This window comes from Delphinus delphis, chromosome 4 (assembly GCF_949987515.2).
Source record: "Delphinus delphis chromosome 4, mDelDel1.2, whole genome shotgun sequence".
NCBI classification, from domain to species: Eukaryota; Metazoa; Chordata; class Mammalia; order Artiodactyla; family Delphinidae; genus Delphinus; species Delphinus delphis.
The window spans coordinates 60172621-60190456 of record NC_082686.1 but is presented as its reverse complement, the minus strand read 5'-3'; the positions used below and the strand labels follow the sequence as shown (position 1 = coordinate 60190456).

At 44.6% G+C, this 17836-nt stretch overlaps 1 protein-coding gene across 2 annotated transcripts in view; it reads left to right on the top strand.

The window, feature by feature from the left end:
• Positions 1–4145: 4145 nt before the first annotated feature.
• The window catches only part of DRD3 (dopamine receptor D3), a 36179-nt gene continuing 22488 nt past the window's right edge, over positions 4146–17836 (top strand). For both annotated transcript variants that reach the window (XM_060009892.1, XM_060009891.1), the window contains exons 1-2: positions 4146–4415; positions 15780–15892. In XM_060009892.1, the coding sequence (XP_059865875.1) occupies positions 4146–4415; positions 15780–15892 (383 nt within the window). The remainder of the gene's footprint in view (positions 4416–15779; positions 15893–17836) is intronic.

Here is a 17836-nt window from a genome sequence, read left to right as displayed (position 1 = left end):
GGGGGCCTGACCATACTCTGTCCCTCTGTTTTTTAAAGTAGATTATTCACTCACTCTAAGAGATGCTAGAATAAACTATAAAGACTGTGTAAGAAATTCAAAGGCTCGTTAAAATTTGTAAGTAGTATTATATATAATGATTCTTAAAAGAGTAAGACCACCGATAATCTTCTAGTCCTTGCCTTCTCCACTTTCTCACCTCCATCCACTCTTAACTAACACTCTTTGCTGAGGTCATCAGTAATCTCCCAATTTCCAAGTCCATTAGACACTCTGCAATTGTAGTTTATTTGACCAATGCACCTATTCCCACTTGCCCTTAAACAATAAAAGCTACAATATTTTAAGTGCAACGTGCCAGACATTATGTTAGAGCCACGAATCTCAATGGGGAGAGCAATTTTGCTCCACAAGGGACATTTGACAATGTCGGAGACTTTTTTCACTGTCACAGCTGGGGCGAGGGGAAGTGCTGCTGGCATCTAGTGAATAGATGTCAGGGATGTTGCTAAAAATCCTACAATGCAGATGACAGCACCCCCTGCCCCAAGAAAGAATTATCCAGCCCCAGTTGTCAACAGCGCCAAGACTTTACGTATATAATTTTAGTTGACTGCACAATAACCCTATAGATGGGTATGATTATCCTGATTTTGCTGATGAGGAAACCAGGCTATCATTATGAATTACTTAGAGAGTGTCAAGTTAATGAATTCTCCAGGCTCTTTACTTCTCCTACCTGAGACCAGTTTACTATCTGATAGCATATCTATCGAAAGGAGAAAGAAAGGAGAAAACCCAGCCCAGTTCTGTGTTATATAAGCAATGCTGGTTAAAAAAAATTTTTTTTTAATCTAAGGAGGGAGGAAGTTGAAACAATGAAGCTGAAAAGTGGGGAGTAATCTAGCATCTCACTCATTTTCTGCTTTCACACCCACAACTCATCAGGAACTGCCTGGGCAACCAAGGCTTACCCCCACCTGCTGCTCTAAAGAATCTAAGAGCAGAGACAGTGCAATGCAAAAAATAAGTAAATCAGAAACTCATGCAATGGTGATTACAACGTCAGGCTCAGAATTGATTTTCAGAGTTGAGGGTTTCCTTTCATATAGTTTAGTCATTGACACTTAGCTGTACTATTTTTAAGTAGCTGTCAAACCTCGGCAGAGTAAAATGTCCAGCAAGATGGTAACAAATATCCCAAGGTTTAATGTCTCCCTCCTACCTGACAGGGAAGATGAGGCTAAGACATCATAAGCCAACTACAGACCCTAGGAAAGAGTGATTTCTGGCCATTGATTTCCAACGTGGCCCAGTTGCAGAAGGAAAGGCGTTCTGGGCCTGAGCCTGCCTCGAAGGTGAAAATATCCTTGAACAATCAGAAAGCTTTGTGTTTTTCCAGAAGCTCTTGGCAGCAACAGTGCTATCTCCAGGGTAGTGGCTGCCCTTCTCTGAATAATGAGAAAATTATAATTATTATCAAAAATTATTATTATGCTTTAAAATATATTTAGTGCAAACAGTGTGCCAAGATAAAGAACGATTTTTTTTTAAACAATTCTCTGAATTCATTCCAAATCACTCGCCCCTTACAATTATTTGTTCATTTTAACACTTTCACATTCCAGGCTGAAACATTCAAAATAGCATACAAAATGACAGCCAGGATTAAGCCAATCTCCTAATCAAAGGAGAGCAGCAGTTAGCAGAATTGAGAGCAAATCCTGGCCACCAAGCCAGCCTCTACCTCTGCCACAAGCCTAGAGCAAGAGTTCCCATGGAGGCCCATATACTCCATGTCTAAATATTTTAGTTATAATTAACAAACACCATTGAATGAAGTGTTTACTCCTCCTGCCTTGATAAAGGCGCCTTCTTAACAATCTGGAAGGCCAGATCTGAATTTAGGGTTCCTGGGCCTTAAGAGTTCCACACAAAATGTGAGAGGGCAGGAGAAGCTGCCCCACCCGACCTCCTGTCCCAGGGACTCTGTCCTCTTCTCTCCACACCTTGGGCTACATCCAAGCTATTCATCTGAGCTCCTCCAAACAGCTACCCCTGGAGCCATGGGTCCCACACATACATGCCACAGTCTTCCTTCAGGGTGACACATCCAAAATGAGGCTGGTGCTCCCCTAGAAATAGGCTCCAAGCAGTTTGGGCAGAGAATCCTGAGATCTTGGTACCAAGAGAATGGTCTAGAATGGGAGTATGGACTCGACGGATCTTCTCCTTGGTGCCATGGGAGAGCACGACCTCATCCTCTAGGAAGGATACGACCAGATGGGGTCCAATATGGAGCCCTCGGAAGCACAGCGCCCAGGGCAGGAGTCACTCTTACCCAAGTCTCAGGGTCCTACCATAGGCTATAAGCCTTGTGCTTCCCCCAGCATGTGGCTTTGAGGCACTGCTACCCTTGGCACAAAGTCATTTCCACATTTTTCTTCAGGACACAATGACTTCTGTCCCCCACAGACATGCACAAACCTGGCTTTAAGAGCCCAGAGTCTCTTCTGGCCCCAACAGGTTGGTGTCATGGGGGCAACCAATGGGCTCTGTTGCTTTTCCCACGCTATGTCCAAAGTCCCCACGGTTGGAGGATTGGCTTTTCCCAGTGGGCTAGTGATGTGGCAGTTGCTATGGTTTTCAGATGTCAAAGGAGGGCGTTGGAAGGCCTGCGTGCCAGTTCTGCCGCTAAGAAGCTGTGACTTAAGATTTGTTAATCATCTCTCTGGGTCTCAGTTTCCCTGTTTGAACAGTGAGGGCATTGGACTAGGTCAGAGATTGAAAACTGATGATGCATGGGTCATTGGTCCATGGATGTGGGATTTTGGGGTGAAGGGGGATGGGAGATTTCATAAGGCTTAAATATTTTTTAAATTAGTAATGAGTCTTTAAAAATTAGGAGGTTTCAGGAATTCCCTGGTGGTCCAGTGGTTAGGATTCGGCACTTTCACTGCCATGGCCTGGGTTCAATCCCTGGTCGGGGAACTAAGATCCCACAAGCCACATGGTGCAGCCACAAAAAAAAAATTAGGAGGTTTCAAATAAAGTTCGGTACATGGATTTTCCCTAAATATAAAAACCACTCTACTTCCTCTAAACCCCATTATTCTTGAGATTTTCTCCCACAGCCCAGTCTCCCAAACCCACCATGTCCTGCTACATAAGACCCAAGAGAGAGGATGGGAGATTGAAGGAAGTGAAGGGAGGCAGGGGAAAGGCAAATGCGGGCAAGAGAGACAGGGAGGGAGGAGACAAGGAGAGGGGCTGGGAAGCTAAGAGAAACAGACCAATCAGAGAAAAAGAGCTAAGACTTGAATAGCTTTCTAGGTGTCGGGTATGACTGTCAACATCTTCCACATGTAATAGCTCATTTCATCTTCACAAAATCCCTGTGGGACGAGTTCCATTATTTCCCCCATTTTACAGAGGAGGAAACTGAAGCTCAGAGAGGTGAAGTTACATGCCCAAGACCCCAGAGTTTGGAAGTGGTAGAGCTGGGATTCTAATGCTGCAACAGCTCCCCATCTCACTCAGAGTCCAAGCACAGTTCTTTCAATGGCCCAGCACGACCTCTCAACCTCACACCCTTCCACTCTGCCCCTGCCCCACCCGGCTCTTTCCACTGGTCTCCCTGCTGTCCCTTCCACCTGCCAGCCGCCCTGCCGCCCTGCCTTCGTACCTGCCATTCCTCCTGCTTGGCTGTCAGCACAGTGGGCTTCCTCAGGTCCTCCAGTTCGTGACTCAACTGCCACCACCTCCACGAGGGCTTCCTGCTTACCTAAGTACTCACACACGCACCATCCTCACCCTGTCCTCACCCGCTTCCCTACTTTTTTGTTCTCCAAAATACATGTCATCATCGAACATACCACATCTTGGATTTATCTTGTTTATTACTGTCTTCTCTGGAATGGAGGCTTCATGAGGGCAGGGATTTTTTTCTATTTTTTTCATTGCTGTATATCCAGGGCTTAGAATAGTGCCCAGCATATAGAAAGTGCTCACCAAAATATGTATCGAATCAAAAAAATCAAAAAATGTACCCAAAGCAGCCAAGCTCCAAAGAGTCTGACTTGACCGACATTGTTTTCTATCTCCTCTCAGTAAACGTGTCGCGGTCCCTCCTCTCCCTCCGGGCTATGGCGCCTCTCAGCCAGCTGGGGGGCCACATCAATACCACGTGTGCGGCAGAGAACTCCACCGGGGCCAGCCGGGCCCGCCCTCATGCCTACTACGCCCTCTCCTACTGCGTGCTCATCCTGGTCATCATCTTTGGAAATGGTCTGGTGTGTGTGGCCGTGCTGAAGGAACGGGCCCTGCAGACCACCACCAACTATCTGGTGGTAAGCCTGGCCGTGGCAGACCTGCTGGTGGCCACCTTGGTGATGCCCTGGGTGGTGTACCTGGAGGTGAGTAGGTCGCAAGTGCAAGCTGCCCATGTGACCGTGCTTGTCTTTGTCTTCTGTGAGCTCCTGGCATCTGGGGTCAGAATGCTCCCTGCCATGATCCAGGGTCTAGGGAGGGAAGGACAGCTCCTGCCATTCGCCCTTTCATGAGGGACCTGAAGGTCCTGAGAGCACCATTATTCCAGCATCACTTGCCCACGTCAGAACCAGGGAGCTGGGAATGATTCTCTCCCCAGGCCTCCAGCATCCAGGTGACTGGACTTGAGTGATGGGACTTGTCCTAGAAATGCACCAGGCTTACTCTCTGTGCCAGTCATGTTGCAAAGATACGGGGGGTGGGGTGGGAGCAGTCCAGTGGCCATCCTCATCAGTGTTTCAATGTATATAGGGGTGGCGATGTGCAGGAGGCATGTAGGGGCAGAGGAATTAATCTTTAAAAAAACAATTTTCTTTTTTAACTGAATGAGAGGAAAAGAGAGCAGGAACAGTCTGCAGGTAGATTAGACTTCTGATGGTTCAGTTGCCCTCGGACTCAGCATTTTCCTCCTGGGTACCAGCTCTCTGCAGACTCCGCTTCCAAAGGAAAAGACCAAATTTATATTTTTGGTGCCTCCCTCACCAGTTAGATAATGCAGCAGACCCTGGAGAATTCTGCCGGAGAGAAACATTTCTTAAATTTGAAAGTATTTTCATTTGAAAGTGCAAAACAGAGTCAGGAGGTGATCAAGACAAAACATCCATTTGCTAACAAGGAAATCAGGGTGCCTACACCTGTTCAAGAAACAGATATTCCTACCAGGAAAACATGCAATTACTAAAGAGTTTTTTTTAAACCCTTAATATCCTATTAATATTTCTCCTCTGCACTGTGTTTCATTCTAAAAAGGTATCCAATGAAGGCTCAAAATGATGCCATGATTAAGAGAAATTAAAATTCATCAAATTAATATCTCAGTTAATATTAATAGTGAAGATGACAGTTAATTAAGTATGACATATCACAGGAGAACAAAAACCTCGAACATAGACTGCTTAGGCGAGTAACCATATTAAAGAATGACTGGGAACTAAAATTAGACTTATGATCTCAATGGGGAGACATTAAAGAAAGAAATCAAGGAGATAGAAAAGGAAAGGAAAAGAATAAAAACAACTAGGCTGATTGGGATAGATTTAAAGCCTAAGGGAATACTCAGAGAAAAAAATATGCGTTAATTTTTCCCAGTTAGGATTATCTTGATGTCAAAGGGTCTTGTAATTATCTTGACCTTTCTGTCAACCCAATTAGGCCGAGACATCCTTGAAGTCAGAAGCTATGTCTTTGTTCTTTTTTTCCCTGTAGTCCAAACATACTACCTGGCACATAATATGTACTAAATAAATATTTGATGTATGAATGATTAAATGAATCTGGTCTGCAATGTATGCATTAGATGGGCCATTCCTGCTTATACCATCTGCAGCTACATCTATTGTTACAATGAACTATTTACATTTATTTTATTTTTTAATAAGGATACTGAAAAGGAGTTAGAAGTATATGATATTTCTGTTCAAGAGTGAGGCAGACTTTAGGTGCTACAACCCAGTGTGGATGGATTAGTCAATGATTCAGAACATCACCACACCCTCCTCAAAAGTGTTTCTGTCCATCCCTATACATTACAAGGATTCTTATGTCTGCCAAAGGATGAATGTCAGAAAGAAAGGCAGGAAGAGAACCTTCACTCTGATAAGCATTTTAATGGCCTCTGAAATAAAACCAGCCTTTTGGTGTCTGTGCACTCAGGGCACTCATTTGCTGTCCATTTGTGATTGCTTCCAGGACTCTGAATGGATTATATTGGAAAATCTCTGTAGGTACGGGTATAGGAGATGGACACTGTGACCTTCTCACACTAGATACCCCTGGCATCCCCTTCTAGCCACACCTGCCAGTATGGGTGGTACGCCCACTCTACTGCTAAGCATAGAGGAGCAACTGAGCAACAGAGGGCCAGCATGAAATCTTGCGAAAGGCCTTAGTGGACTCTCTGCAGGTTGTATCTATGGGTTTTCCCCTGTGAGAAGAGCTCTGCTGGAGCTCTTGTTTTCCCTCATTAAAACCAAGATGCCCTCTGTCCGACAGGTTGTTTATAACAGGTAGGTGTTCAGTAATCAAGAGTACGGTCACATAAGTTTAAAATCATACAAAAAAGATGTGAGGGAGCAGAGACATCTCTCCACTGGGAAATGGGCTTTGTGACCTCTTTTTGGTCCTACCCACTTGCTTCAAGGCTCTAGTAATTGCAGCTTAGTATCTCTACGTCACTTTCCCCAACAGTCAACTAAGGGTCTGTCTCAATAAAAGACAGAATATGACGTTAGGTAGCCATCATTAACAGACAACCAGTTAAGATAATAGAAGGCTCTATTCCAAAGGATCAGGTCTCCCTATCCCACCCCAGTCTGTATATTTCCCTTAGTCTTAAATGCCTGCCTGCTTTCTGTGGACCTCAGAAGTAGACTGGGTGCTTTAACGACAGAAAAGAGCACTTTGAGCTCTTAAAGTGATCGTGAATACATGAATTCACATGTCTCAGAGAAGAGCAAAAAGTGTTACTCTCACTAACTTGTCCTAATGATGAGTAGCTGGTCTAGTAATTAGAAGATCATACCAAAGAGCTCCCTTGAAAAGAGGAAAGGATGCAGTGTTGACCACAGAGACTGCTGGAGGTTTGAGGGCCCCCAGGAGGACAGAACAAACATAAGAACACCATGAGGGGGCCAAATTAGCTGTCAAATTCCCAGCTTCCTGTGCTTTGATTTGAATGTATCCATCTTGTTTGAAGGGAATATTGGCTCACATTGGCCAGACCCCTTCCTTCAGAGGAAAACTGGCTCATCATGACAGGTACCAGTATATATGAGTTATGAATGTTTTGACTGTAAATATTGGAAAATTTGACTCACTGTGGCTTAAACAAATAGGAGTTCCTTTTCTCACATAAACAGAATTCTGGAGGAAGGAGTTCTGTTGGTATTGGTTCAGCTGCTTCAGGTGTCATCAAGGACCAGACTCCCATTCTTTCTGTTCATCATCCTTGGCAAACTCACTTCCTCATGCTACTCACAAGAGGGCTACCATAGCCCCAAGCATCACGGCCATACTCAAAAATAGGATGGGTGGGGACGGCAGAAAAAGAAAAAGTAAATAAAAGCCCTTTCCTTGGAGTGGCTTGAAGCATCTCCCTAAGGAACTGCATTTGGCTACACCTGGAACATAAGGCCACTTTTAGATGCAAGGGAGGATAGAAAAGGAAAAGTGAAAATGTGGGTTTTATTAAAAAAGATGTGGGGGTGATGTAGGCAATAAAATGTCATATAACTTTGTGCTTCTTCTGGAATTCACTGGGATGAATGTTATTCTGATGCAAGGTTGTGCTGTGAGAAAGACTCAGAATTGGGAGTCAGAAGGCGTGGAGTTAAATGAATAAAATGAAAGTGACAACTACACTTTCCCTACCTCACAAGGTTGATTTAGGCTCAACTGTCATCAACTGAAAAAAATGCTTCGATAACTAAAAAGTGTGATCTATAAATATCTCAGTTTAGACAATTTTATTGTTAAGTAAAAGAAACCTTAACTCCGATTGACTTAAACAATGAACAGAATGCATTGGCTCTCATGCCAGCAAGTTTAAAAGTCCTGTGGGGGCTTCCCTGGTGACGCAGTTGTTGAGAGTCCGCCTGCCGATGCAGGGGACGCGGGTTCGTGCCCTGGTCCGGGAAGATCCCACGTGCCACAGAGCGGCTGGGCCTGTGAGCCATGGCTGCTGAGCCTGCGCGCCCAGAGCCTGTGCTCTGCAACCGGAGAGGTCGCAACGGTGAGAGGCCCGCGTACCTCAAAAAAATAAAAGTCCTGTGGTAGGGTGGGCTGCAGGCACAATTTGAACAGGGCTCCAGTTCCATTTCTCTACAGTTCTCTCAGCTCTGTCTTCTTCCATATACTGACCTTATCCACAGGCAAAGGGTAAGCTGTAGACCTCACAGGTGTGCACCACACCATTCACAGCAAAAGAGAAAATCCATGTCCCAGAATTTCTAGTAGAAGTGTCAAGATGTACTTGGATTGGACTGGCTTATGGCACACAATTTTCTCTGAACTAATCACTGATTAGAATAGTCAGTTTAGCATAGGTTATGTGTACCTTCCATAGACCACATCAACTGCTCAGGAATCTCAGGGATTCCCAGTGGAATCCAAGGACTATTGGAAAGAGGAGAGAAGACAGTCAGCAAGTATGCACCACAGTGGCCTTCGCTGGTACCATTCTCATCATGAAGGTACACAGAAGACTGGGCCTGGACAATATATTAAAAGGGACTAGCGGGGGCCCGTCACTGACCTTCTTCAGTTTCCTCAGTCCTCAGGCCTAGCAGAGAAGTTGAGGACAAGAGCCATGCAGGTGACCTCAGAGTAAATTATATTCCAGAGAGCCCTGGTCTGGCCATCTCTGTAATTCAGTTTGCAGCATTTTCATGAAAACTCTTTTCTGTTCTGTACCAAAGAGTTCTATCTCAGATTCGCTCTCAAGTTTTTAATTTCCTGCTCTAGAAGCTGCAATCTGTTTGGAGCTCCCTCTCTAAGCACCAACATTCCATTTTGTTCCACTTGGTTAAGCACCTTTTGTGATGTTTAATACACTTGTATCAGGGCAGAAAGGCAGCGTAAGCAACCAGGGGGACATTTAGAATACTAAAGTCAGAGTACTTAGGTCCCAGTGTGGACTGGAGAAAAGATTTGAGGGTTAGGGTATATAAACAAGCAAAAAAGTGCCAAGTGGGTTCAGGCAGGGAAACTCGCCATAGAGAGCCTGATCGAAGGTCAGAGAATGATGGCAGGAAGAAGCAGTGCTGTTTTGGGAGACAGGTGCCTTTGGACTCGTAATGATATTGATTATTAAAAATAAAGACTTTTTTAAGAAGAATTTTACCATTGTTCAAAAAACCCCAGATGATAGCAATTTAAAAGCTCCCTACTGGAAAACAAAGGCAGGGGGTTCTCACAGTCTCTTCACCAAAGTCTGGATTTTTCTGGAAGTCATAGACTGTGAAAGCTGGAAGGGCTTGGAGAGTATTTCTGCCGCCATTTCTAACGTATGATCCAACCTCAAGAAATTTCTGGCCACCTCCCAGTGACCGGGATTCTCTGTGGGCATGGGCCTCAGGGTCTGCACTTTAAAAGAGCTCCTCCATGACTCTCATGAACCTAAACTTTGAGCTAAACCTTTATGACGGGGAGCTGCTTGTTCAAAATACAGACTGATGGGTGTACCCCAGATCTACCAAACCGGAATTTCTAGGGGTGGTCCTGAAAGTCTATAGCAACTGTAACAAGCCCTTAGTCCCAGGCCCATTCCCACCCCAGCTGATTTGTGCAGCCAGCTGGCCATCTGCTACAAACTGACAGGTAGGAACCACTAATCTGTAAAAACCCCATTTCACAGATGAGGAAATTGGGATTCAGAGAAGTGAAAAATCCTTATTTAGTACCCTATTTTGTCCCACAGCAATCGTCTCCTGCAAAAAAAAGAAAGAAAAGGAGGAAGGAAGGAAGGAAGGAAGGAGGGAGGGAGGGAGGGAGGGAGGAAGAAAAAGAAAGGATTTCAAATGTGGCAAACAAAAATGGAATGAAGAGGCTAATTAGAGAAGTAATTCCATCTTTGCTCCTTGGATATCTCCCACAAACAACTAAAAATCCATCCCTTAGAACAGGAGTTCTTAACCTGAGGAGTCCATCAACTTGGATCTAAATAAAATTACTTCTTTATTTTCACTAAACCGAAATTAAGCACTTCCTTCAATTATGAATGTCAGCATCAACCCACAGCAGAAGAAATCCTTAGCGTCCCCGGTGGAAATCACAGATATTTATATTTTCAAATCGCATTACAGTTTTTGCAGACCCCTAATACCATTTACACTCATCAGTGCTTCGAAACTACTAGGTCTTGTCATTTAGTGCATTCTTAAAGAATCACATATTTTTTTAAAAAAAACTTTGGTAACTATATTTTGATATAATCACTATCCTTTGTGATCCACTGTATTTTATTTCATGCATTTAAAAACATTCTTCTGAGAAGGAACTATGAGGCCAAAGGCATCCAAGGGATAAAGAATGCTTAAGGGGCTCTAGGGACAACCATTTCTTTCTTTCTTTTTTTTTTTTTTTGTGGTACATGGGCCTCTCACTGCTGTGGCCTCTCCCGTTGCGGAGCACAGGCTCCGGACGCACAGGCTCAGCTGGCTCACAGGCCCAGCCGCTCCGCGGCACGTGGGATCCTCCCAGACTGGGGCACGAACCCATGTCCCCTGCATCAGCAGGCAGACTCTCAACCACTGCGCCACCAGGGAAGCCCTCTTTCTTTTTTAATATATATATTTTTAAATTTTACTGAAGTACAGTTGATTTACAATGTTGTGTTCATTTCTGCTGTACAGCAAAGTGACTCAGATATATGGATATAGATATAGATATAGATATATTCTTTAGGGACAAAGTCATGCCCCCACACCCCCTAGAGCCAGCATTTCCCAACCCTCCCAGGCAGCAAAAATCACTGGAGGGACATTATTCTGAGTAGGGCCTAAGAATCATTTTAACAAGAGCCTCAGGTGATTTGGGAAATGCTGCCTTATCAGAAAATTTGGGAAATGCTGCCTTAGGCTGTGTCTGTTGAAAATCAATAGCCAACTTCAGTACCTGAAGACACTCTTGCTTCTCCCACCTTCTGTATTGCCAAAGGGAGTTAGTTATATTCATTAGCAAGTGAGAGTAACACCATCTGGCCGCTGTTTAATTCCAAAGTGAGTTTTATTCATTAAAATTTAGGAGGAAGGTAGAATCATGTTTCTAAAAAGCCTTAAATCAATCAGATTTTTTTTTTTGCTTTGCTTTGTTTCTCCTTTAATTTCAAAAATCACTTTACCTTTCATGTTCTCCCAACACTCTGTAGTACTCATCTCACTGTCAGCACTTATCATACTGTATCATAGTTATTTTCTTAGCGTCCATCTCCTGGGCCCTCAGTTCATCCCTTCCCATTCACACATGACTCCCCCTAACACACAGATACTATATTCTGAGGCCCTGGGAACAAAAACAGGTTTAATTCATTTCAGTACACCCACCCCAGCAAGGTATCAGCCCTATAATGGACCCTCAGTGAACACCGGCTATGTGGGTGGGTAGACGGACCAATGCCAACTCTTCTCCCTCCTATGATATGAGAATGGAGTTAAACTGTACACTTCCCAGAAGCAGCGTGTCGGGGTGCTGACCTCTGAGAGGCAAAACAGAGTAATGGTTGATATTAAGGGTTTGAAATTCCAGCTACTTTTTTTTTTTTTTTTTTTTTTTTGCTGTACATGGGCCTCTCACTGTTGTGGCCTCTCCCGTTGCAGAGCACAGGCTCCGGACGCGCAGGCTCAGCGGCCATGGCTCACGGGCCCAGCCGCTCTGCGCCATGTGGGATCTTCCCGGACCGGGGCACGAACCCGTGTCCCCTGCATCAGCAGGTGGACTCTCAACCACTGCGCCACCAGGGAAGCCCCCAGCTACTTTTACTAGCTATGTGTCCTTAGGCAAATTATTCAACCCCTCTCAGACTCCATTTCTTTATCTATAAATTGGAAAGAACATTTACCTCATTTGGTTGCTGTAATAGTTACTTAGCATGTTCTTGGCCCTTTCAGCTCTTTATTGATCTTTCACTATTATTTACTTGGCGTGGAGGACTTAAGTGTTTCCATTACACATCCCACCAATTAGGGAAAACCAAGTGATGGCACCTTAGCGGGAATTACTTAAATTAGCTAATCAGGTTGTTTTCTTCTTGACACTTAGCTGAGATCAAGGAGTGAATGGGGATTTTGCTGGCAGAGTTGGAGACAGGATGAGAGGAGAGCCAGAATGGGGTAGCACAGTGGGGGCCTGGAAGCCAGAGGGCAGCTTGAGGGCTTTGGTCCTTAGGGGCTCAAGAAACCAGGGACCAAAGAAATCTGCCAGGTACATACTTTCACTAGGCCCCAAGGTCAGTAGCCCCCACTGTTTTGCGCTGTTTTTCTACAACCCTGGGATACGAGCAATCCGAAGGAGGCGTCTCATTCCCTAGAAGGGGGTTGATGCGGTCTGTCACACAAAAATCCTTGATGGTACAAGGTTTTCTCCTTCTCCCTTGTGGCCACCCCCTTCCATCCCTTTCCAACAGCTGCCCCTTCCTCGCCTGATACCCCCATACCGCAGGTGTGTAACAACCTACATTCCAGTGCCCCACCTGCCTCTATAGCCATGCCTCTCTGGGCAAGGTACCGAACCTCCCCAAGCTTTAGTTTCTTTCTCTGCAATGAAGATAACAATAGTCCTCTCTCACAGGACCATAATCAGCAATAGAGGCCATGTATGTAAAGTTCAGACATCGGTAATTATTAGTATTAACACAGATTATGTCAGAGACCATTCCTTCTGTCAGAATATACTTGCAGGCTGGGCATTGCTCTAGGAGCCTGGATGCAGCAGCAAACAAGTAAAAGTCCCTGCTCCTATCAGGTTGACTAAGTTGCAGTCATTTAATCTCCTATTAAATAAGTGTATAATTTGTCTTCAAAAAGCTTTAAGAGCATATATAGTTTTTAAAAATTCAGGTATTAAGTTATCAGAATCAATGTTTCAAAGTTACAGAACTTTCTGGAATGGGTCATATGGGTTGATGACACACATAGATTGAGTTCTCAATAAATGTTAGCTTGTATTAATGATATTAGGATCTCATGATGATCTCTAGTTACTTTATTTAAGAATGGCTTGCTTCTCCAGTTCTCTTCAAGAACAGGGCCTGAAGATCTTTTTTAAAAACCTCTTAAAACACGTAACAGGGCTTCCCTGGTGGTGCAATGGTTAAGAATCTGCCTGCCGATACAGGGGACACAGGTTTGAGCCCTGGGCTGGTAAGATCCCACATGCCGCAGAGCAACTAAGCCCGTGCGCCACAACTACTGAGCCTGCGCTCTAGAGCCCGTAAGCCACGACAACTGAAGCCCGCACGCCTAGAGCCTGTGCTCCACAACAAGAGAAGCCACTGCAATGAGAAGTCCACACACTCGCAACGAAGAGTAGCCTCTGCTTACCGCAACTAGAGAAAGCCCAAGCGCAGCAATGAAGACCCAACACAGTCAAAAATAAATAAATTTTTTAAAAAAATTTAAAGCACATAACATACCCTCCTCCAATGAACTAAGTATTAGGAGTTTCACAGTACTTGTTTTATGAATGAATAAATGGACAAATGAGCAAACAAATAAACGAACAAACAGGACATCCAGCAAGCCTGCAGCTTTCTATTGTTCTAATGATCCTCTCTCACCTACACTGTCCCCCAACATATGTACGCAAACAGGCACTCACAATTTTGAAAAAAAAAAAAAGTGGTTTTCCCCAATTTAAGACGTAAATTGCATAGTAAACATATGTTAAAAGAGATTTAGTATACAAATTTCACCTTTTGCAAGAAGCTTTTACAGCATACAACTGTCCTATGGATTGAGCAAAACCATCTTCTATTATCCTGGTTCCTCTTATTGTGTTATGACTATACATGTCCCTTTAAAAAAGTTTTCATTCTCAGAATTCCTTTAAAATTCATATTAAGCTTTTATTTACATAGAGCCAAATGGTTGGACTAAAAGAGAGAAAGTAAATCCACAACTAAATGAACAAAAATGATGACTTCAACCCTAGTTTGAACTTTTCATTGTTGCTTTTAAACAAAATATTTTCGGTCAGAGTTTCTCATAGTAGAGCTTGGAAATGACCAAATATAGGGAAAAGATCAAATGCTGAAAAGGAAATAAATCTAAGGGGAAAGAAATTAGTAGGGAAGGGGAAAGAGAGCGAGCCTTTCAGGAACTTGCATTAGTGTCATAAAACAATGATGTATAGTCAAGTGGCCTGGTGATATAACCAGCATCTTGGATGAGAAAAATTAGACAGAGGGCCAACAGCATCTTCATGCACTATTTTTTGTAGCTTTTTTCCTTGAGAGCCTACTTCAGAGGCGACCGTACCTATGTTTCACTCCCTTTTCTCTTGAATAGCCATTGGGCCTGCCCAGCAGAGATAACATGAACACCCAGTTATAGCCTGGGGTACAAAGCTTCACAGGTTTCCCCTTGAGAACAGTGGTGCCCAAGAATGGCAGCCCCAAGGGCAGGAAGCTGACAAATGCACAAAAGCCTCGGGGCCCCAAGAGTGGCATCTGTGGATGAAAGTGATAATCTCCCTAGCATATCTCTCTGGCTCAATTAGGTAATGTAAAAAAATTTTTAAAGAAAATAGAAATGTGCTAGAATATCACTTAAATTAAATTAAATATCACTTAAATTAAATTAAATTAAATTAAATTAAATTAAATATTAAATTAAATATCACTTAAATTAAATTCCTGACTTACTTATAAGTGTTACTCGGAGGAGTTATGGAGCTTGGAACACGGGTAAATGCGTGAGGTCAGAACCATCCTCAGTGATTCCATGGATAGTAAAGAGGATCTGGGCCCCTTTCCAATGCCCTGGACACACCTTCCCCCGACCTCTTGGTGAGTGGGACCATGGTGACGAAGGCAGGCACACCAGCACGAATTTATTTTACACAGGCTCTTATAGATGTTGTTAAAGCTTCAAAGCCGGAAGCCAGACAGATTTTCATTTTGGAGGTAAGTTTGATGAAAAATGTGTTCTCAGTTTATTTCCTGGTGTATGGTGAGCTCTCCACTGGGGGGGAGGGCTTCAGAGAGGCAGTTTTGGCACGGTGCACACATCTGGCAGTCACCCAAGTTCTTTTACTCCCAGCTGTGCATCTATGGGCGTTATCACTTAACCACGATGACCTTTAGTTGCCTCCTGAGTTTGAACCAGATCAGCAATTCACAGACCTTGGTGTGATGGGAGACAGGGGGATTTATTTATTTAAAAACGAAGATTCATGGGCCCCAGATCCAGAGACTGTGGCTCAGGAGGTCTAAGGAAGGGTTCAGAAATCTACATCTTTAATGAGCACCCCGCTGTGGACCACACTTTGAGAAATGCTGGACTAATTGATTTGGAAGATCCCTTCCAGCACTAACATGGATTTGTCCTTTCTTGGGCGACCAGTCTTGGGCAGCCTGACAGTCCCTCGATGCCTACCTACCCTTGGTAATGATGTTGTACCAACAGGGTGGGCATGTCTGCGTCTGTGCAGGGCAGCCTAGGGAAGGTGGTAGAGTCGAGTGGGTTGCTGTCTCTTCGCTGGGGGGAAACACTGACATCCTTGTCTCTGACACCCAGGTGACAGGCGGAGTCTGGAATTTCAGCCGAGTTTGCTGTGATGTTTTCGTCACTCTGGATGTCATGATGTGTACAGCCAGCATCCTGAACCTCTGTGCCATCAGCATCGACAGGTAAGGCTGGGCTTCCCTTCCAGACTTAGGAGAGAGGTGGCCTAGGTCAGGTGGTGGGGGAAACCACCTAGGGAAGCTGCTCTTGCTATATTCAAGGCACAGGCTTTGCATCTGATGGCACTGGGGTCACTGCCATGTACAACTTAACTCTGGGACATTTTCTTTTCTCTCTTTTTCTTTTAAGCGATGGTTTGTAGGTGAGAGGAAACTCCTGTGACAGGAGAGAAATAACTATCCTATAAGCTTTCCTTTCCCCCAGAGGATTCTGGTTTTGCTTTTCCACCACCCTTGGGGCTTTTGTGATTCCTAATTTTTTGTGGGGAGAAAAGGTGAGGGGGACAAAGAGGTGAGATGAGCTGACACAGTTAGGAGAGACTGTTCCTGTTGTTATTGTGTTTTGGTAAAGGGAGGGAGATAGAGCAAGGGCAAAAGACAGAGAGGGGAGAGAAAAGCTTGGGAGCTTGGGAGTACCTGTGAGGAGGGAGAGAGGAGTGGAGAATGGTAATTTTAGAAGATGTGGCTGTGCCCTATTTATTTATTTCCTTCATAGAGTTTAAGAAAAACAAGTAAAGAACAATGTTTTTTAGAATTGCCTTTTGGTTGCTGGAGTGGAGTTCTGGGATTTTGACTAGAGCCTTTGTGTGTTCCACCAGAGTAACATCATTCTCTATCCCTAAGAGTGTACCGCCTCGGCTCTGGGGACCTCTGTTCCTCTCTTCCCCTCTCTTTCAGTTTCCTCTCCTCTTCCCCTTTCCCCTCCCTGAGTCTTAGATCTGCCATGGCTCCAAGGACATCTGCCATGGCTTTCCAAGGACACTCAGCACCCTGGGGAAAGGAAGTCGCTTTCGAGCTTATGGCCCCTGTTGCCAGTCAAGAGCCTCCAATCTAGGGCTTCCCTGGTGGCGCAGTTGTTGAGAGTCCGCCTGCCGATGCAGGGGACACGGGTTCGTGCCCCGGTCCAGAAAGATCCCACATGCCGCGGAGCGGCTGGGCCCGTGAGCCATGGCCGCTGAGCCTGTGCATCCGGAGCCTGTGCTCCGCAACGGGAGGGGCCACGGCAGTGAGAGGCCCGTGTACCGCAAAAAAAAAAAAAAAAAAAAAAGAGCCTCCAATCTTCCCTTCTCCAAGTCCCCGTCCACCTCTTCTTTTCCTACAGTCTCTCCCAGGAATATTATCCATCCACTCCATAGCGCCAACAGCAAAGCCTTAACTCGTTTCCTCTTCACAACAACTCTCAGGTACTATTACTATCTTCATTTCCAGCTTCTTAGACTAATTAAGGAATTTGCACAGTCACACAGCTGAGGAGAAGCAGTGTCAGGATTTGAATTCATGTCTATCTGACTCCAAGCTAACAATCTCAGGCTTTGTGCTAAGGCTCCTCAAATCTCCAGCCTCACCCCTAATTTCTCCCCTGATATCCAGACCACATTACTTCCTGGATATACCACTGGCTTCTACAAGGCAACATGTTAAAAACCAAACCATCAAACCATCACAGCACCAAACCATCTTGACTTGATGATCTCTTACTGACATCATTCTCCTGAAAACTTGGATTTTGTTCGACACCTTTCTCTTCTTCATCTCCCACATCTAAGCAATCAACGCTTACAGACTCTATTTCTGAAATGCTTTCCAAATGTGACCTATCTTTCCCTTCTTACCTCACCTGCTTATTTGGGGCTCCTATGACCTCCCACCTAGACTTCTGCCACAGCCTCCTAATTGGCCCTTCAACCACTCTCAGAATTATTCCCCCAGAAGTAAAGCCCGAATGTCTATTGCCCTACTCAAAACCCTTCAGTGTCTCCCTGGCCTGTGGAATAAAAACTGAAGTTACCTTCACAGCCTAAGATTCAAAGTTTTCCACAATATGGCCTCACGTTAGTTTTTCAATCTCATCTCTTTCTGGGTTGCCCTCTAGTCCTCTCGTGCTCCAAG